Source organism: Bidens hawaiensis, unplaced genomic scaffold (genome assembly GCF_021521415.1).
Source record: "Bidens hawaiensis isolate Kalapana, Puna unplaced genomic scaffold, B.hawaiensis_p1.1 tig00028260_1, whole genome shotgun sequence".
Taxonomy (NCBI): Eukaryota; Viridiplantae; Streptophyta; class Magnoliopsida; order Asterales; family Asteraceae; genus Bidens; species Bidens hawaiensis.
The window spans coordinates 143,156-166,125 of record NW_027494605.1 but is presented as its reverse complement, the minus strand read 5'-3'; the positions used below and the strand labels follow the sequence as shown (position 1 = coordinate 166,125).

At 37.8% G+C, this 22,970-nt stretch overlaps 1 protein-coding gene across 1 annotated transcript; it reads right to left on the bottom strand.

Annotated features, from left to right (window-relative positions):
• Positions 1 to 3,733: 3,733 nt before the first annotated feature.
• On the bottom strand, positions 3,734 to 12,613 carry LOC143576673 (uncharacterized). The gene is made up of 15 exons (XM_077060711.1): positions 12,456 to 12,613; positions 11,145 to 11,272; positions 10,872 to 10,943; positions 10,687 to 10,800; positions 10,462 to 10,530; positions 10,328 to 10,384; positions 10,200 to 10,253; positions 9,483 to 9,545; positions 9,210 to 9,272; positions 8,976 to 9,140; positions 8,733 to 8,888; positions 8,551 to 8,631; positions 7,734 to 7,795; positions 7,500 to 7,619; positions 3,734 to 3,907 (listed from the first exon to the last, which is right to left on the bottom strand). The coding sequence occupies exons 1-11, from the start codon at positions 12,595 to 12,597 to the stop codon at positions 8,853 to 8,855; spliced, it is 963 nt and encodes a 320-aa protein (XP_076916826.1). The 5' UTR covers positions 12,598 to 12,613; the 3' UTR covers positions 3,734 to 3,907; positions 7,500 to 7,619; positions 7,734 to 7,795; positions 8,551 to 8,631; positions 8,733 to 8,852.
• Positions 12,614 to 22,970: the final 10,357 nt, after the last annotated feature.

Genomic DNA, 22,970 nt, shown 5'->3' with positions numbered 1-22,970 from the left:
TGAAATGACGGATGTCAAGTTGACATCTTTCATTTCAAATGACGGATGACCATCAAAATTTACTTTTACACATAGGGGTAACCTAGTTTGGAAGTTGTGACCTGCCAATCAAACTGACGGATCACCAAAGTTGACATCCGCCATTTCAAATGGCGGATTACGAATATTTTTATTCATGATCCGCCATTTGAAATGGCGGAACACCTGGTTGCCGTCCACCTCACCAGACAAGATCTGACAGGCCCTACATTTTTGTTGACATCCGTCATTTGAAATGACGGATGTCCTATTTTTCTAATACATCTTTTCTTTCTCCTATAATCCATTTTATCTTTCATTATTTTAAAAAAAAAAATTCGTAAATTGGGAGACAAAACAAAAGTTAACTGAGTGGCGTGGGATAAAGTCGTTCCTCCGGTGGCGAAGGAGGGCTTGGATCGGGATCGCTTTCGGTCGTGAATTTGGTTATACTCGCCAGATGATGGTGGAGGTTTAAAATGGAAGGGTAGCATCCTAGTGTGGCGGGTGGAGTTGGGTGAGGTGGCCATGTTAGTGAAATTGGCAAAAAGAAATGTCGGGTTGGACTCTAGTACATTTATGAGTCAAGAACCGCTCAAAAAGGAGGACGCTAACTTGGGAGTAGTGGAGAGGTTTTGATATTTGAAATATGTAGGTCCCCCCGGGGCGTCGCCGATCGATACGAGATCCGCACGAGGTCTAGGAGTGCGGAATCCTCCTAGACTCGTTTATTGGTGTAAAGATGAAGAACACGAACACGTACACGAACAAATACAAGAACGGGATAATCAAATCTGCAGATTCTTTATAATAATAATTAAACAAACACGTTACATACCGTAAAATAAACAGAAACACGTCCGACCCGAGGTGAGCTCTACCTCGGGTCGTCCCTAACGACACTCTCTCTGTTTGTTCTCTCTCGACACTCAAACTGTAACACGCAACTTTCTGAATTACTGGATTCTTAACCCTAAACACGACACACATATATATATATAAACTTCACGGGCTTGGGCTTGTAGGCGAAGTTGTTACAACTTCGCCTATGGCGAAGTTGATATAACTTCGCCTATGGCAGAAGTTGTGCTAACTTCGCCTATGGCGAAGTTGTTATAACTTCGCCTGTGGCGTTCCGCTGGTCAGAATTGCATAGCGACGGTCACAAAATGCACCAACAGTCTCCCCTTTGACCGTTGCTCTCAATTCTAACAAACACGAAAGATCATCTGTTACAAAACATGCACCAACAGACTCCCTCTTAACTGATGATCTTCTGTTTGCTCTTCAACCAGCCGTGTCTGAAACTGTCTTGTAGCTTCACAAATCTACCAATCACCCAGCGTCTTCCATATCAGATCTCCCCTTCAGTGTAAGCTTCTCCGACTATAACGATTGAGGTCTTTGAAATGCATGCATCCTCGTGCCAATAGATCATCTCAACCAATCACGTGAGTCCATCTGACTTCACCAATACGTGAAGTTGGGCTTCCTCCACAACTTCACCAACTCGTCGGCATACGATAAGGTTTAATCTTCAACTACTCAACATCAAGTGATCAATTTCATCACAAAACCACCTTGACAGAATCTAACACATGACCATTAATTAATCCGAAGCATCTTCAATCACCAGGGATAACGATCAAGAACATAAACACTTTAGTTCCCGATTAAATCCAACTTGTTCCAGAATTTTCACTCTAATAAATAAGCATCACGTTTCAGGATCCAATTCTCGAACGCCTTGAAAATAACATAAATAATATGCTCTGACCGCAATCCAGTAATGACAAAAACCCTCAGTTCAATTTAACTTTCTTCAGTTGGTCAACCTCGAACAACAACAATTTCATTGCCCACAAACACCCAAATATGTGTCAATATCCAGTTTCAATCAATATCCCATTCACAAACTCAACTCCATATCCAGAGTTGACACGTATTTGTTCACACGTAAGACCCAGAGATAACAAGTTTCACTCGTTGACGGAACAACATCTTCGGTCTCACAATAATCGTGTACACCGGGCCATACAAACGAAAACATCAAAATACTCTTTTTTTTTTCTCGTTAACTTCGCCTAAAGTTAACTTCGCCTAAAAGTCAACTTCGCCCCTCAATAACTTCGCCTGGCCATAACTTCGCTTGGCTGCTAACTTCGCCTGTCCATAACTTCGCCAGACCTTATATCTTTGCTGAAACCCTACGAACAGTGACGGCAACTTCGCCTGATGAACAATAACTTCGCCTGCGGCGCTGTTCGGCCAGAAACGCACAGAAACGTGCCAGAAACACCAAAACGCAGATCTCGAACGATAGCATAAGAGCCTAAGGCTCTGATACCACATGTAGGTCCCCCCGGGGCGTCGCCGATCGATACGAGATCCGCACGAGGTCTAGGAGTGCGGAATCCTCCTAGACTCGTTTATTGGTGTAAAGATGAAGAACACAAACACGTACACGAACAAATACAAGAACGGGATAATCAAATCTGCAGATTCTTTATAATAATAATTAAACAAACACGTTACATACCGTAAAATAAACAGAACCACGTCCGACCCGAGGTGAGCTCTACCTCGGGTCGTCCCTAACGACACTCTCTCTGTTTGTTCTCTCTCGACACTCAAACTGTAACACACAACTTTCTGAATTACTGGATTCTTAACCCTAAACACGACACACATATATATATATAAACTTCACGGGCTTGGGCCTGTAGGCGAAGTTGTTACAACTTCGCCTATGGCGAAGTTGATATAACTTCGCCTATGGCAGAAGTTGTGCTAACTTCGCCTATGGCGAAGTTGTTATAACTTCGCCTGTGGCGTTCCGCTGGTCAGAATTGCATAGCGACGGTCACAAAATGCACCAACAGTCTCCCCTTTGACCGTTGCTCTTAATTCTAACAAACACGAAAGATCATCTGTTACAAAACATGCACCAACAAAATATAATAGGTTTTGATGTTTGGTGTTTTTCTTTGGAGGTATTATGCTATATTTAGACCAAAATATGCTACCCTTGGTTCTTAATTATTAAACAATTTTAGTTTGAACCTTAAAATCAGTGTTGCAAAAATCCCGATTAAACGACGTTTAATCGATAGTCCCTGGTCCACTGATTAATTTTGGTGGGCTAGTCGGTCAATTAATCAGTCAATGGTCAAATTCGGCCAAAATCGTGATTAATTGGACTTAGTCGGCGTTTTCTGGTAATGTTTAAGCCAAAATCAACGGTTTTTGACGAGATTTTGACAAAAATTCAACAGTTTCTAGTGAGACTCCAGCCAAATTCCGGCCAAAATGTATAACTGAAAATTACATATAAAAATGTTTGTATATATATATATATAATTGAAAATTATACATTAAAGTTCGATCCGATTAATCCTGATTAATCGCCAATCTCCACCTCACCGTCCGACTAGCGATTTCTACAACACTGCTTAAAACAATATGTACACACGACTGTTATTATATTCATTATAACATAGATTGAAAACGACAACTTTTGCACCAATAGTTTTGCGAGAAACCTATATCGAATAAGCCTACAAATCAATCAACAGCCCATGAATGCGTTTAGTAGTTGATTCCGTTCTTATTGCCTTTTGACACGATTATCTTGATAGCGTGTCGCGACAAGACAAACCATCCGGAGAACAAAAGATGTAAACTTACACGTTTAAAAACGAAAAAAAAGTCTATATTGATGACTAAAATATCATTTTCCATATCTTTTGTATTTCTAAATATTAAAGTCTATCAAGTAGAATTAACTACTAGTGATTTCAGATTAGTATGATGAGGTTAAGAGTCGTTCTACCATGAGCAGGTCCTCCGTTCTGAATATTGATCACCACCCGGAACATGCTGATTGTATCTGTTTATTGCAGAAATGAAAACGTGCTTAGAACCAGCTGGTCTTGTTAAGATCAACATGTAATAGTAGTCACAGTTTTCAAATAATTAAAGATGAGTCAATGCAGGTCAAGCAGGTCAAATATAAGAAAAGTAAGCTACAAAAGAAAATGATTAAATGAGTTAAAGATCACCCAATTTGTTGAAATAATACACCTTTTGTAATTATAATTCAATAGAGGTGTTTCGGGCCAAACAAAACTAGAGGTGTAAATGAGCCAAGCCGCTTATGAACTCAAGATAAGATTGCTATAGAGACAGATTTGAACGAGCTCGAGCCCAAGCCTAAAAGTAAGTTTGTTCAATTAGCGAGCCCAAGCTTCACTTATCGAACTCAAACTAGCTCGTGGCCCTACATGAGTCTATTGTTTATATACATTTTATTTAATATATGTTTCTATAATAAATTATTAGCATTCATAAAATCATGATAAATTATTAAAAAATATATATCATGTTATTATGTTATATAAAAGATAATTAAAACACACATAAAAATAATAATAAATGTATATAAAATAATTAATAAATAATAAACAAGCCGAGTTCGAGCTCGCGTACGTTAAACAAGCCTAGACGAGCTCCAACTTGGCTCGGCTCGGCTCATTAACAACCCTAAAAGAAAAGAGCGACGGGTGAAAACCTCTGATGCACGGAAGCGACTGGAACCCACCGTACCCGGTCCCGGAAACTCGCCGGGGACGGAAGCGCTTACAGAGACGGCTGCGGGACGTTTCCTGAGATTTGGGGACGTTCCTTGACCGTTTCGATAAGTCAAAGAGTGTTTCCAGATTTTGGGGACGTTTTTAAAGGTTTTCGGTAGTTCATAGTTCAGGTGTAATTTTTTTTAAGGTTTCCAAGAGTTGGTGGGCTAACTTTGGTGCTGGAACTCCTCTTCTCCAGACTTTGGCTTTTAAATTACTAGGACAACATAGTTCCTCTTCACGTGCTGAGCGTAATTAGGGCACCTACGCATTTATTCATTTTCTTAGGAGGAACGACAACTTAGTTCCTCTTCATGTGCTCAGCGGAATTGGAGCACCTACGGATTTATTCACTTTCTTAGGAGGAACAGATTGACTACTAGTCGGACTCAAGACTTGGTTTACATACACAATAATCTTCGACTTTTATCCTATGTTGCACGGGAACTGGTACGGGAAACGGCAAAACTCAAAAAATCAAGAAACGGGTACGACAATAAATACATATAAAAAATAAATATATAGTATAGAAAATGTACCACAAAGCCCAAAATATATTCATACATTGATGCAAACTTCAAAATTCATACATCTTCCAATGATATATATCAATCAATCAATCAATCATACCCAGTTAAGTCCCACCAACAGCAAAGCTATAAGTAGGGTCTGGGGAGGGTGGGATGTAGGCACACCGTACCTCTATCCAACGGGATAGAGAGGTGGCTTTCAGAGAGACCCTCGGCTCTGTAATACATAAGTATGAGGCAAAATATAGTAAATGAAATAATAATAATAATAATAATAATAATAATACTAAGAACAATAATAGTAATAATAAAATAATAATAGTACTATATAGTGTGTGAGCAAATAAGGTAAATAGAGGCCTTTAAGTGCTCATTTGTCCCTAAAAATCTATAACTTTAATCCTACTTCTCCAAGAATTCTTATCTCCAACCATGTCCTCGGAGAGGTTTAGGTCTATCAAATCACGCTTAATCCTCTCATCCCAAGTCAATTTAGGTCGTCCTCTACCCCTCCTCCCCTCTATAGTCATGTTTTCTACGGATCTAACAGGATTCGTCGAATGTCTTCTCTTCACATGTCCAAACCATCTCAATCTCCACTCTCTTATCTTGTCTGATATGTTCGCTACCCCTAATCTCTCCCGAAACACAACATTTCTTATTCGGTCTATCCTTGTGTGTCCACACATCCATCGTAGCATTCTCATTTCTGCTACCTCCATCTTCCGCACTTGTGCCTTCTTGAAGGCCCAGCAATATGTTTCATATAGCATTGCAGGTCTAACTGCGACCCTATAAAATTTTCCCTTTAGTTTAGTTGGGAAATTCTTGTCGCACAATATACCTGTGGCTGCTTTCCATCTACACCATCCTACCTGGACCGATGGGTTACATCACTGTCTAATTCCCCATCGCTCTGCACAAAACATCCTAGATACTTGAACTTTGTTACCTTCGGTACCACCTGCCCTTCAATGGTGATCTGTGTATCATCATTGTCATTTACCTCCCCAGAATCACAGTGGAGGTACTCCGTCTTCGAGCGACTAATCCTTAAAAACCTTTTGTCTCTAAGGTTGCTCGCCACTCCTCTAACCTCATGTTTAGATCTTGTTTTGTCTCCGCAAGTAACACAATATCGTCTGCGAACATCATGCACCACGAGAGCGTGCCCTGAATTGACTATGACAACTCATCCAAGGCAATCATAAGTCTTTTAAAATTTATACATCTTCTAAAGCAAAGGTAATCAAATATTATCAATCAAACCGTTTTCAAGATCCGGCTCATCTAGTAAAAGATCCGCAAACTGTAAAAAGCCTACATCTTCCATCGAGTCAAAGGTATCTCCACCAATATCCCACATCTTCAAGTCATCATTGGGAGCCCTAGATAAAAGTCGAAGATTATTGTGTACGTAAACCAAGTCTTGAGCCCGACTAGTAGTCAATCTGTTCCTCCTAAGAGAATGAATAAATGCGTAGGTGCTCCAATTACACTCAGCACATGAAAAGGAACTAGGTTGTCCTAGTAATTTAAAAGCCAAAGTTTGGAGAAGAGAAGTTCCAGCACCAAAGTTAGCCCACCAACTCTTGGAAACCTTTAAAAAATGTCCCAAAAATCTAAAAACGGTCTGAAAACACCCTTTGACTTATCGAAACGGTCAAGGAATGTCCCCAAATCTCAAGAAACGTTATGGAAACGTCCCGCAGCCGTCCCCGTAAGCATTTCCGTCCCCGATGAGTTTCCGAGACGGGGTACGGTGGGTTCCAGGCGTTTCCGTGCATCAGAGCTTTTATCTAGGGCTCCCAATGATGACTTGAAGATGTGGGATATTGGTGGAGATACCTTTGACTCGATGGAAGATGTAGGCTTTTTACAGTTTGCGAATCTTTCACTAGATGAGCCGGATCTTGAAAACGTTTGATTGATAATATTTGATTACCTTTGCTTTAGAAGATGTATGAATTTTGAAAGACTTATGATTGATTATCATTGGAAGATGTATGAATTTTGAAGTTTACATCAACGTATGAATATATTTTGGGCTTTGTGGTACATTATCTATAATATATATTTATTTTTTATATGTATTTATTGTCGTACCCGTGCCGTACCCGTTTCTTGATTTTTTGAGTTTTGTTGTTTCCTGTTCCTGTGCCCGTTTCCCATTCCCGTGCAACATAGGTGAAAACTGGTTGATAACAGGTCATTTATAATATGGGTCAAAATGGTCAAGCCGAGTTGACATAAATCACTTGTTTTAATCATTTTAAATAAACTACTAATAGAAAGCAAAACTTAACCTGATTATGATTACCTGATAGAAGTATTGATATAGAACTATCTCGGTGTGGTGGCCTTATCTGGATGCACGCGTTTTGCCCTGCGCCGTGAATGGCCCGTTTGAAAAGAACGAGTCCGCCTTTTAGGTTTTTTACTGCAAAACCCAAATTTAGAAACCACAATCACTGTAAACGTAAACTCTTTTTAAATTTCTGGTAGCAATAAAACAACTAAAAGTCTTAAAATGAGTTCTTTATATGAAACAAACCTGAATAAAGATGATAGCCATGAAAACAAAATCATCACCGGTAAAACCATAAAAGCAGTGGCCTACAAGAGCATCTCATTAACTATACAACAATATAAACTATGTACAACTACTAGAGGCAGCAAAATTGAACGGGTCAGGTAACAGCCTCGAGTCAAGCAGTTAATTATCTTGTAAATGATGATCTATATTTTTGTTAAAATGATTCAAGAACCCTTTCTTTTAAGCTGTTTTTTCTTTTTATTTTTTATTTTTTTACAATTTGACCCATTAAAGATACAAATAACACAAATTGATCATTCAGAAGTAGGGGTGTAAACAAAACAACCCGCTTGTGAGCTACTCGAGATCGACCCACTAGAGCTTGAATTGAGTCGAGCTTGAACGAGCTCGAGCCAAAAAATAAGCTTGTTTATTGAAAGAGCCCAAGCCCGAGCTTCACTTATTGAGTTATTGAGCTAGAGCTGGCTCCCGAGACTAACAAGTCTATTAGTACTTATAAAATAATTATTATATATATAAAACTATAAGAAAAACAAGTAATATTATTATGTTAGTTACATATATAAATTATAATTAAGATATATTCAAAAAAAATATTTGTATAACGTTTAAAAAATAAATTAATAAATAATAAAGGAGCCAAACTTGAGCTTGAAAAAGCATTCCTGAGCCAAGCTCGAGCCCTTTTAAGTTAAACAGAGTCACACTAACTAAGCTCAAGCCCGGCCCGGTTTTTTTACACCACTATTCATGACTAAACTGGTCGATTGTGAAACCTCTAATCAAAACTAAGTGCATAAGAAAAGGCACATACCAAAAGCCACACCACCTCATAAGTTGCAAGGGGACGTGTATACTCATTTTCCTTCAGAATTTTACTAATGTTTGCACGAACCTACCAAAATTAAAACAAAATCATCGGTTGCCAACTAAACCTTTTGAAAAAACTATTTTTTTTTTGTTTTTTATTTCACATAACAAAACCAGAAAGTTTACCTGGCGATGGTATTTTAGGGTTGTCTTTGAAAACCTTCTATAACCACGGAGTATTTTCTTGGTATAAGGCTTAAGAAAAATACGTGCTTTATTAATACGCGGTCCCACTGTCTTCGACAGCTAGTTAATGTAAGGCTTTGTGAACTTGTTAACTTCCTAGAAAAATATGTCATGAGGGTAAAACGATAAAAATTCAAAACTTAAGATTTTTATATAAAAACACTTCCATAATTCGAACAATACCTTAACGTATGGATCCAAAAGAGCTTGTATGTTGGTAATGTGAGGCCTTAACGCTTTCTTAGATTCATTGTAAATTTCGACGGTTTTTGAAGTGACTAGCTGCGCATATGGCTCAGTATCGGTGACAAATGTGAGCCACTGATCCTTGATGTTCGGTATCCACTTCTGTAAATATAGAAGACAAAATATTAAAAAAGAAGGGAAATTTTGTAAAACATAAAAAGGTAAACTTACAGTGTGCAAGTCATCAATGTGAGGCCGGGCCCACTTTCGAACTTGAGCTTCTGTTTCCAGCGCCTGCAAAAATTTAAGAACAGATATTATATTTGAATAATAAGAGGAATAGACATAACATTTTAAAATTTGTGGTGAAATCTCCTGTATTCAAATCAAATGTTGAACAGTTGACTTGGTATGTTAATGAAAATCAACTTTTAGCCAAAAAAAAATTAAGCTCATAATCAGCAACGCATTAATTACATCAGAATAACTGAAAAAAGTCAAAACCTTTTGAACTGCAATATCAAGAGCTGGTCTTCCATACACATTCCAATGAGTTACAACAAGCGACTGCACATTAGGAAAATATACATGATCAGATATAACATTACAGTTAACCTCAAAACAATCAAATTGGGTCAGTTTTGGGCTCAAATAGAACCAAAAACCAAAATTCAGTTTTTCAGCTTTTGAAAACCATTCAGCTTCGGTTTTTACCATTTGAGCTTGGATTTGGGAGTATGTTCTAGTTAGGTAGTTCAAACTATAGAAGTCTCAATGAACGTTTAACTAAATCATATTCTTTTAACAAGTCAAATCGTTTAAATTGGGACCGTGTTTCCGTTTGGCTTTTATTATTATTATTAGTATATTCTTTCCATATATTATTATTATTATTTTCATTACTATTATCATTACTATTACTGTTGAACTTTGACTTCCTTTATACTGCTTCATACATATGTACTTTAGAGCTGAGGGTCTCTCTGGAAGCCACCTCTTTATCCCTTTGGATAGAGGTACGGTGTGCCTACATGCCACCCTCCCCAGACCCTACCTATAGCTTTGCTGTTGGTGGGACTTCACTGGGTATGATTGATTGATTGATTGATTTCCGTTTGGCTTTTAATAATTATAACATAGCATTTACAAAATTTTAGGTGCAACATCATACATGATGCAATAATCTTGAAAACAGAATGAACAAGAAATACGAAAATATACCTGATAGTGAACCAAATGAACTGCTAGCCAAGATGGAAGCCATGAATCATGAACCTGTAGCAAAATCAGTGTAAAGAAACAAATACTTGAAACAAAAACATAATACCAACAATAAAATATCATATTACCTCTTCCAGTTCTTTAGAGTATCTAGCAGCGTTAAGTTGGAGTCTGATTCTTTCTTCCTGAAGAAACATTGTAGTCACTGAAATTATTAAAAAAAGTCAACCTATTTACATTAATAGCCAAGTTATTAACAAACCTCGGCTTTCTGTAGAGCATGTTCTGTATTACGAATTCTAATCTTTTGTTCTTCATTTATACTCTGGAGCTAAAATCAAAAAAGTAATTGGAATTTAAAAAGAAATAAATAAAGATTCGCAATGTTTAAAGTTACGATTTTAGAAAGAAGAAAATATAGATTCGCAATGTTTAATGCTACGATTCATAAATAATTAGATACGCAAAAGTAATTATTCAACGTTACCTTTTCAAGTTTTGCATTCAATTGAGCAATTTTTTTCTTGGCAACAGTTATTCGAGTTTCTAATGCCTCTTTTTTTGCGTTTTGCTTTGATATTTCCGCTTTAAGATTTTCAACCTGCCAAGAAACACTTTGTTAAAGATATCCATCAGTAAGAATATATATATTTATAAGTTTATGAATATCACCTGCTTTACAAGTTCACTGGTTCGCGCATGCGCCTCACCCTCTAGCTCCTTAGCATAAAAAGATTCCTTTTTCTGCTATAAAGTTACATGGTGTAAAGTTGATGAAATAAACAATATCAATAGTTTATTTCAGTATAAAACTAGTGGTTCACAATTAATTAAATCATTAATGCTTGAATGCATAAATGAGCATTGTTAACACTAAATTACCAATTATGCACCAGAACAATATCAAATTAATGTCACATGTAAATTTAATAAGCAAAAACTGACCTGGAGAGACTGAACTTCGCTATGCAAGGAGGTCAAACTGTTTGACTTCTCGAGAACAACCATTTCCAACTGCTTAATTCTTTCATCCTTGGAGTTAATTTCACGGCTCCTCTCATCAATGCTGGACTCTAGAAACAAAAATCAAACAAAATGAAGAACTTGTGCAGAAGTCACCAACGAAATCCAATTTAGTAGCCAAAAAGAAAACAAACATATTTCTCGAGAACCGATAGGAACAAATTTAGCTTCATTTTTCTCACACAAAACAAAAAACAAGCATTAAAAATGGACATACTTCAACAAAATTTCAGTTACAGATATTGATTTAAAACCTCAAGATACTTCCCTTATTCAGATATAACAATTCCATATTTCAAGCAGTTACTATAGAAACCAATATTTTTAGCAGTCACAAACAAATAAACACCCAAACCATTAACCTTCAGGTACAACATACAAGGGAAAATGTAAACAAAACCTTTTCAATCAGAAGCAGTTTCATGAAAATTCAAAATTGTAGAAATGATGCAAATAAACAGTCAGCTATTTCATATCATTTGTACAAAATTGTAATGGTTTAAGCAAATAAAACACATATCGATAAACCTTACCGCTAACAAACACACCACAGAAATAAAACCCTATAGGAACATCTATGCAGACAATGCTGGACTCTACAAACAAGAATTAACAAGAGAAGCAACTTCGTTCAAACACTACCAATTAAATCCAATTCGGTAGAGAAAAAAAATACGTTGCCAAAAATGCATTGATTTACAACCCGACGGGAATTAGTAGTGTAACAATTCCATTTTCAACAAAGTTTCAGATACGATCATTGGTTTAAAAAGTCAAGACACTTCCGTTATTTAGTTGCACCAATTCCGTATTTCAAACAGTTACTTTAGAAACAAAATTTCTTAGCTGTTAGACCGATTGTTGTGGGGTGGGCTTCAACAGGGGCTGCAAAAAGAGATGCGGAGTGGTAACAGTGGCTTTAACACCGCAACGCCCTGCGTTAAAGGGGGAAATGGCAGGGCTTTAACGTGGTAACGGGGCTTTAAACCACAATGCGGTGTTAAAGGAGTGTGTTAGTTAAGGCCTTACAAACAAACAAACAAAAAAAAACACATAAATCAATATTATTAAGCTTTCAAACTGTAAACGTTTAAGCAAATAAAACATATATGAATAAACAAACCCTAGAAATAAAAACATATATAATAATTAATTAGATGCGATCAGCAAACAAGAATCAATCCGATTTCATAATTAACCAAAAAGCACAAAATTAAGAAAACAGATTGAAACCTAAATTGAGAATCTTTGATAGGAGTTGTTTGTGTTTGATTTCGAGAGATGAATCATCCGATTGTTGTGAAGACGCATAAGCGAATAGAATTATTAGGGTTATGATGAAGAAGAAGAATAATAATCGTTTTGGGGAAGCCATTGAAGTGAAGAAAGTGAGTGAGGGTTTAATGTATGGTGTTTTGGGAGAAGAGGGGAGATTTATAACTTTGTTAGTGACATGATTAAAACCAACTCGAACCGAATCGAATCAAGCCAAGCTGACTTGGTATGTAATTGAGATGAGCCCGAGTCACAATAAAAAAAAGACACGGTTTACAACACACCAGTTTAGTTACTAAACCAAACCACCCACCCAGTTACACTTGAAAAACTACATCAAACCACCCAAGACAATACCGATTATCTATTTCCCAAATTGACCCATACCCCCCTTAGGTTTTCCCCAACTCTGATCGTCTCCAATGTTTCCCCATCCAAGAACGAATACGGCCCATCAAGATTGGCATCACCCACACCTAAACAACCATCACTGGAAGTCGGAAAAATCAATATCGGCGGAGCTAAATCGTCAAAATCCGGGAGGGATGTGTTACTTAAGTCATCAACATACTAAGATATTGAAGAATTTAAATATGGAAAAAAGAAGACTTTAGGCCTTTATCTCCTAGCCCACCACCATCAAAGACATCTGTTGGGCTTCCAGAATTTGGGCGCTTAATTATTATAGGCCTTTTCCCCGAAGCGGGAGTGAAAGTATGGCCTACGGGCTGCCAATAACCTCATCCTTCTGGCATAGTTTACCCGAGCCCTCCAACTCATCTGACAAAAATCATGCTGCTCCCTGTCCTTATTGAGCCCAAAATTCCCATGCAGACAGGACCCATCTTCCCATGCAAAGCACCCAAAACACATGCTGACATCCCATCTTCATTGCAAACGTAAGCTGTTGGTAGTTCCACCGATGTCACTCTACCTCCGAGAATTACCGGAGAGAGGCACAAACTCCCCTCTTCATCTCAGTCGAGCGATTTCTTGTAAAGTAATCACTCTCCAAGCCACCGAAACTTAAAGAGGTTGTCGCATCATAGAAATAGGTAGCCAAGTCTTCATTTCTTTCATTACTCAAACTGGATAGGCCATATCATTCCATTTGATAACTATCTTTTCCACAATTCTATATCCATCTGATAACTATATCTTCCACAATTCTACATCTAGTTTTTGGTTAATACAAAGCATTTTTCGGTAGAATCCCTGTACCTTGCCAAGAGAATTCCGATGGGCATACAGTGCAATAGAATAATTCCCAAATTTTATCAAAGAGTTGAAGCATAATGGGTAGACTGATCAATATTAGACCGATAACTCGATAAAAAAATAACCTGCTGGCCATTCTAAATCGAAGCCTTAGAGGGAAACTTGCCTCGGACCTACATATTGGTATTCAAGAAATCTATTTCTTGTGCATGGTTTTTGAATATAAACAAAAACTTTACACCACCAACATATATAATCGTCGTGTTTGAAAAACCGAACTCAACAACAACAACCTAGACTCACATTTGGCCTAAATGCTCTTAGCCACACTGAGGACAACCCTACCCTTCACCTGACTGGGATAGCATAAATCATAACTGTCCAACACAATCTCCTTCTTAGGTACATCGGGCTAACACATGCCACCCTTTTCCACGACCTCTTTGTAGAAAACCTCCGGTCGTTTGAACGGATGAAACTTAACTCTATTGTCTCTACAACCCCACCGAAATCGGTATCTCCTGACCAGCCGAAGTAGGCCCTCGTTTTCACCTTGAAGGAAATACCTCTTTTGTCAAACTTCGCCACCGAAACAACCAACTTCGCTTCAAAAATGTTAATGTCCTTGAATCCCTCCATAAACAACAATGCATTCGTGACCCCCTTTAAACCTAATGAACCCAAACCCGATCCTTCTGAGATCCTTTTTCTTCACCACATATGCATCAGACACGTCTCCCCGTGTAACACCCGACTCAATGGGCATAGGCGTGTGAACATACTTGGTAGTTATTTTGTAAATATATCAAAGTATGTGTTGCGTAGCAAAAGTATGTTCTCGATTAAAATATTTATCTATAGAAACCTCAGTAACTAAACACCCGGTGTTGCTTACAACCCATTAAAAATGAGAAAACATTATTTTATATCTTTTACATATTAAATCAAAATTAGCCATAAGATGCGTCTAACGACTATATCCTCCATCTTCTACTACACTTTTCTAATGATTACCTGTAAAACAGTTTTATAAAACTCATTAGCAACAATTGCTGGTGAATACGTTAACGCTAAACACTTTATATAGACATTTAGATTCATTCGTAACAACTCAGTGACCCTATAGATCGATTCACCAATTATAACACATAGTCAAGCCCTATTGACCGACTCCACGAACAAGGGCATGATGCTAAGTGTGGCGGGATATGCTATAACATTCGTCAAAATTGTATATGTATTTGAATCCGTTTACCTGATTCGTTTTGTATCTTGGATCTTTGATCATTAATAAAGTGGGGGTATTTATTTTATTGGAATGTTATGTAATTTTTTACAAGTAAAAGTTCATGTATTTCGAACCATTGTTACATCTAAAACAAAGTTCATGGACCAAATGTGCCAAAAACCAGAACTCTGATTTTTCTGGTCGCAGCGCGACAGACTCAAGAACATGCAACGGTCTTGTCTGCGTCGCGCTACGCGATGGAGCCACCCATGGCCTGTCTCGATACATGACCAGACCTGATGTAACGAATTTTTGTCTGAAAACGAATATTTAAGCCCATTCATGATTAGTTTGATTCGTTTTTTTTGTTTGTTATCATTGTTATGACCCCCATTAACACCTTTTAACCATTTCTTCGCTGTTACAACTCTGAATTGATGAATATTATTCAAAATTTAAAGATATTTTAACTCAATTTATTTCTTTCACTAATTTAGTCGAATTAAAACATCTCTGGACCAAGTCTCCTATAAACTGGATTTCATATCTCTAACTTTCACTTTTCTACATCCTCGGTTACAAAAATTCTCTTTTTATGAGCTCTCTTTGGTGTTTAGTTTTAGTTTCACTTCAAAAAGTGAAACAGTTCCAAGGTTCAAGATTATTCTTTTTGTCTTGTGTTCACTCCTCGGGTTAGTATGTAAATTTTTCTGTAAGTTAGGTTTGTTTAGGGCGATATGCCATACCAAAAATATTTAACAACGGTATTCGTCCGACCAAAAACGAACTTCACTTGCTTATGTTTATTTTGGACAAAGTTTGGATATTTTCATTATCAAGTTTCATTTTCATGCAAATCTTAGTTTAACTGTGAACAACAAAATCTAGTATTATACTTAAGGAATTTGCACAAATGGGTTACCTTAGAATTTGTAAGTGGGTAAAAGATGATCTCTCTTGTGTGTGCACTTGTAGTGGTGCTTTAGTCTTCCTATTTTTAGCTCCAAACTTTCTTTACTTGATCATGATACTTGAATTTCTTATGGATTTGGGGGCTAGTTATAATGGAGAAGAGAGGGTGTGCACTTGTATATGTGCACACCCTCTTTTGTCAAACTTCGCCACCGAAACAACCAACTTCGCTTAAAAAATGTTAATGTCCTTGAATCCCTCCATAAACAACAATGCATTCGTGACCCCCTTTAAACCTAATGAACCCAAACCCGATCCTTTTGAGATCCTTTTTCTTCACCACATATGCATCAGACACGTCTCCCCGTGTAACACCCGGCTCAATGGGCATAGGCGTGTGAACATACTTGGTAGTTATTTTGTAAATATATCAAAGTATGTGTTGCGTAGCATAAGTATGTTCTCGATTAAAATATTTATCTATAGAAAACTCAGTAACTAAACACCTGGTGTTGTCTTACAACCTGTTAAAAGTGGCAAAACATTATTTTATATCTTTTACATATTAAATCAAAATTAGCCATAAGATGCGTCTAACGACTATATCCTCCGTCTTCTACTACACTTTTCTGATGATTACTTGTAAAACAGTTTTATAAAATTCATTAGCAACAATTGCTGGTGAATATGTTAACGCTAAACACTTTATATAAACATTTAGATTCATTCGTTACAACTCAGCGACCCTATAGATCGATTCACCAAATATTACACATAGTCAAGCCCTAATGACCGATTCCATGAGCAAGGGCATGATGCTAAGTGTGGCGGGATATGTTGTAACATTCGTCAAAATTGTATATGTATTTGAATCCGTTTACCTGATTCGGTTTGTATCTCGGATCTTTGATCATTAATAAAGTGGGGGTATTTATTTTATTGGAATGTTATGTAATTGTTTACAAGTAAAAGTTCATGTATTTCGAACCATTATTACATCTAAAACAAAGTTCATGGACCAAATGTGCCAAAAACCATAACTCTGATTTTTCTGGTCGCAGCGCGACAGACTCAAGAACATGCAACAGTCTTGTCTGCGTCGCGCTACGCGATGGAGCCACCCATGGCCTGTCGCGATACGTGACCTGACCTAATGTAACGAATTTTTGTCTGAAAACGAGTATTCATGATTAGCTTGATTCGTTTTTTTGTTTTGTTTATCATTGTTATGACCCCATTAACACCTTTTAACCATTTCTTCGTTGTTACAACTCTAAATTGATGAATATTATTCAAAATTTAAAGACATTTTAACTCAATTTATTTCTTTCACTAATTTAGTCGAATTAAAACATCTTTGGACCAATTCTCCTATAAACTGGATTCTGTCACACCCCAACCTACGTCGGAAATGCCGGGGCGTGGACTGATTGTCACAGCTCGCAAGGTTACTATCATGCAAATATTAAAATTCAAATATCTATTTATTTAATTCAAATAACATCATTGTTCATTACAAAAAGGAATTCAAAGTAAACAAAACATCAAACAATTTAAATGAAAATTTATAGTCTCAAAATAAACTCTTCTAGCATAAGTCCTTAAAACAATTCTTCTAAGTCCACACTTCACATCAAACGGTGACCTGAATATGCGTTAAAAATAATATAGTTTGTCAACACGAGGTTGAGTGAACAACACACCAGTTCAGTTATACATATATAATAAAATACGTAGCTGCAACAAGTCATATGAGATTAACAAATAAACCAATGAGCAAATAAAATGAGATGTCGAGAAGCACGTGGCTAAATTGATCAGCGTATGATCATACTATTTTCTAAGATTATGCTGGACCTCTCCGAATGCGGTTCACATTGAGCACGTAAACATATAGCAAGTATGGCATGATATTAGTTAACACATAAGACAACAATTGCAGTTTTGTGTATAGATAAAGTGTGAAAATATACTAAGTTACGCATGTGTCTCCAAAAATGATAAAACGAGTAAAAAGGGGGAATGTGGTACTCATCTCAAGGATAAACGAGGATGACTAAGGTAGTGAGAATGAGAGGAGAATTACACATGAACGTTAGAACCTATGAGAAACGAGAGTAACCAGACATGCTAAGTATAAGATTTATTATAACAACTAGTTAACAAAAAATGATATAATATTATATTTACATGAGGATTTATTATACATACCATTATTTTAATTTATGGATATGTACTTAATAAAATATTATTTGTAATTTATATATTTATAAAAGTTAGTTTACTTGATTTAAAACATTAGTATTTAATTTTATAATACACTTTATAAATATGTGTGTGTGTATATATATATAATTATACTTTAAGTAAATATGTATACGAATGAAGACGGAAATTGAACGAGTATAAACAATTGTCGGTTTTTAGTAAACTAATTATTATTCAGATATTATCATTATTAATCAAATTAGTTAATAAACCAAAACCTTTAAAAAAAGAGAAAAAAATGGGTGGAGGGGGATTTGAACCCGCGACCTGAGTTTGATACACACAGGCCAACCAATTGATCTGCGAGTTCAGTTTGATTAAAACCCGGTCTGTTTAATTATAAACAAGATCTGATTTTGCACCTTTTACCCAAGAACCCTAGAATTTCAGATAACCCAAATCGTTTATTATAAATCGCAACATGTTTAGGGGTATTGATCCCCATGTAAACGCGATCTAAACCCAGTATTTAATTACCTTATATCGAAATCAGAAGAGGGAGAACGAGGGTGAGTAGGGTCGTCCAATAAAACGCAATGAACAAGTTATGAACGAGCTAGATGATTCAATTAAATAAGGGGCTATTGTCGGTGAGTAAACAAGGAATGATTTTGCACAATTAATTGGATTAATTCAAATGATTTCGTGATCACAGGCTGTAAACGAGTGTCGGCGAGGTTAAATAAAAGAAAGTAAATAAATTTGACATTATTTACTCGCTTTGGTGTGTCGGTTTGGCCGCGAAAAGTCTAATTCAATGATTTCCTAATATAAAACTTGATCACAAACAGATTTGGACATTCAGTTGATTGATTTCTTGATTCGGGTACAAGAAAAACGTAAAGGTGGGTCAGGTTTGGTAATGGATATCCATTTTGAGAAATGGATTATAACAAACTTTACATATAGGCCCCTCAAGTTTGAAGATGGATAAAGAAATGGATAGAACCTTATGTTTTGGTTTAAAAACGTCAAAGTTGAACGAATAAAAATAATTACATAATATAACTCAATAAGTGCGAGATTTTATAAATTTTAGAGCCCGGACCCGTAAATGGGTCGGGTAACGGTTACAAATGGTAAAGCAAAAAACCCGAAATGTTACAGTATCCCCTACTTTTGGGAATTTCGTCCCGAAATTAGAGAATCCGCAACAACAAAAAGATGAGGATATTTGAGTTTCATCTGGTCCTCACGCTCCCACGTAAACTCGGCGCCTTGCTTAGAATTCCAACGAACCTTAACCAAAGGAATGCGGCTTCGCTTAGTAACTTTATCCATATGATCCATAATCTCAACGGGTTGCTCAACGAAATGCATAGTCTCATCGATACTAACTTCATCGAGCAAGATGTGGAGATTACCCTCGGCAAGACACTTCTTGAGGTTAGAAACATGAAACACCGGGTGTATGTTAGAGAGTTCAACAGGAAGTTTGAGGCGATACGCAACAGGACCAACTCTATTAATAATCTCAAAAGGACCAATAAAATGGGGAGTTAGTTTTCCCTTCTTTCCAAAACGAACAACTCCCTTCCAAGGGGAAGCTTTGAGTAAAACAAAATCACCAACACTGAACTCTAGGGGTTTACGCCTCTTATCAGCATAACTCTTCTGACGGCTACGAGCAGCAATGAGATTTTGACGGATTTGAGCAATACGGTCAGTCGTTTCTTGGACTAGTTCAGGACCCGTGATTTGAGATTCAGCAACTTTGTTCCAACAGATCGGGGATCGACATTTACGACCATAGAGCGCTTGAAAAGGTGCCATTCCAAAACTAGAATGAAAACTATTATTATAAGAGAGCTCGATATGCGTTAGATGAATATCCCAATTTCGTCCAAAATCGAGGACACAAGAACGGAGCATATCCTCTAAAGTTTGGATTGTTCGCTCAGATTGACTGTCAGATTGCGGGTGATAAGCAGTACTAAGATCCAATCGAGTACCCAAGGCGGATTGAAGCGACTTCCAAAAACGAGAAGTAAAACGATCATCACGATCGGATATAATGGATAACGGAGTTCCATGATGACAAACAATCTTCTCAATGTAAATACGCGCCAATTGATCAACAGAATAAGTCTCTTTGATGGGAATGAAATGAGCAGACTTGGTTAGACGATCAACGATTACCCAAAATCATGTTGCTTGCGGGTAGAAGGAAGCTTAGTGATAAAGTCCATAGCAATACTTTCCCATTTCCACTCGGGGACGGGAGGTTGCTCGAGTAGACCAAAAAGGTCGATGAAGCTTGGCTTTCACTTTGGAACAAGTGAGACATTTAGAAACGTACAAAGCGATATCTTTCTTCATACCAGGCCACCAATAAACATAATGAAGGTCGGCGTACATCTTATCCGCACTGGGATGTATGGAATATCGTGACTTGTGAGCTTCGTCCATAATGAACGTGCGAAGATCATCACGATTGGGAATCCATAAGCGGTTCAGAAAGTAAAGCAGTCCATTGGGTTTAGTTTCAAGTTGGGTTTTGGCACCACACGACATCTTGTCATACATATTGCCTTCGGTGACGGATTCGTGTTGAGCATTGAGAACATGCTTTTCGAGATCATTTTGAACAAGAACACAAGTAAGAAGTATCGATTTGAATGGCTTCTTACGACTAAGATCGTTGGCCACGACATTCGCCTTTCCAGGATGATAGCGAATTTCGCATTCGTAGTCGCTAAGCAACTCGGTCCATCGACATTGTATCATATTGAGTTCATTTTGGTCAAAAATTTGTTGGAGACTCTTGTGATCGGTGAACACCGCACACTTCGTACCATAGAGATAATGTCTCCAAATTTTCAAGGAAAATACGACAGCACCAAGTTCGAGATCATGCGTTGTATAATTTTTCTCGTGAGCCTTGAGTTGTCTCGAAGCGTAAGCGATAACCTTGCCTCGTTGCATGAGAATGTAACCAAGACCTTGGTTAGAAGCTTCGCAGAAAATGATAAAATCTTCAACTCCTCCTGAAAAAGCAAGGATAGGAGCATTGCAAAGCATGTCCTTAAGATTTTCAAAGGCTTCTTCTTGCTTTGACCCCCACACAATGGTTTTACCTTTGTGTGTTAAAGCGGTGAGGGGCAATGCGATCTTGGAAAAGTTATGAACGAAACGACGGTAATAACCCGCCAAACCGAGAAAAGAACGAACTTTGATGGGAGTCATAGGCGGCTTCCAATTCTTAACAGCTTCGATCTTTGCAGGATCAACATGAATACCCTTTTCGTTAACAATATGGCCCAAAAACTGAACTTCCTTCAACCAAAACTCGCACTTAGAAAACTTGGCATACAATTGCTCCTTTTGAAGCATATCAAGAATGGTATGGAGATGATTCTTGTGGTCGCTTTCGGATTTCGAATAGATCAAAATGTCATCGATGAAAACAATAACGAACTTGTCCAAATAAGGTTTACAAACACGGTTCATGAGGTCCATAAACACCGCGGGTGCGTTTGTCAACCCAAAAGGCATAACACAGAACTCGTAATGACCATAACGAGTTCGAAAGGTGGTATTGGGGATGTCATCATCACTAACTCGGAGTTGATGATAACCCGAACGGAGATCGATCTTCGAGAAGCATGCGGCTCCTTGAAGTTGATCGAAAAGATCGTCAATTCGAGGGAGCGGATAACGATTCTTGACGGTAAGCTTGTTGAGCTCACGGTAGTCAATGCACATGCGGAAAGAACCATCTTTCTTCTTGACAAATAGCACAGGTGCGCCCCAAGGAGAAGAACTCGGGCGAATGAAACCCTTGTCCGAAAGTTCTTGGAGCTGGCTCGAGAGTTCTTGCATCTCGGAGGGTGCAAGATGGTAAGGTGCTTTAGCTACGGGGTTAGCTCTGGGTATAAGCTCAATTCAGAATTCGACTTGACGAACAGGAGGAAGACCGGTGACATCATCGGGAAAATCGCGAATAACCGGGATATCAGATAACTTCTTTTCTTTCCGCTCTTTCTCCATCACGAGTGCTAGGAAGGCGACACATTTCTTGCGCAAATAACGTTGAGCTTGAAAGAACGACTTGAAATTAATCTTAGACGTTGGAGTATCACTGAAAACCTTAAGAATACGACGTTTTAGAGAGGTATACGAATGAACTTTTCGTAACAAACAACTTCCGCACGATTAAAAGTTAGCCAATCCATCCCTAAGATTACATCAAAACTACCCATTTGCATCAGAATGAGGTCAATTAAAAACTCGACTTTGTTAAGGACTATGACGCAATCCCTGACTACCGAGTCAATCATAATAGAATTCATGTCGGCTACTTCTACGGTAAAAGGTCTAGACAACTTATCTCGAGGCTTATCAATAATATACGCAAAATCCAAAGATATAAAACTCTTATCGGCACCCGTATCAAACAAAACCGAAGCATGGTGATTATTAATGAGAAACGTACCATTCACCACATCGCTAGAACTCTGAGCTTGATTCACATTCATCATAAACGCACGACCATTGGACCCTTGAGAGGTTTGAGTAACTTGATTCAAAGGAGGAGTTTGAATAGCAGGGGCTTGTGTTGATGCCGATGGAGGAGCCATGAGCTGAGGCACATGAGGTGCATGGGTTTGGGGTGCATAGGCTTGAGGTTGGTAGGTTTGCACTTGATAGGCTTTAGCAGTGTAGTACGGTGCATGGTATACTTGGGCTTGCGGTAGATGGGTAACATAAGGAGGTGCCGGCATGACATGGGCTTGGTTAGCATGGGTGAGTAATGGGCAGGCGTTACGAAAATGGTTAGGATCTCCGCAATGGTAGCAAGCTCGGGTATTAGGAACACTGGGCTGAGCAGGGTTGGCAGCAGGTCT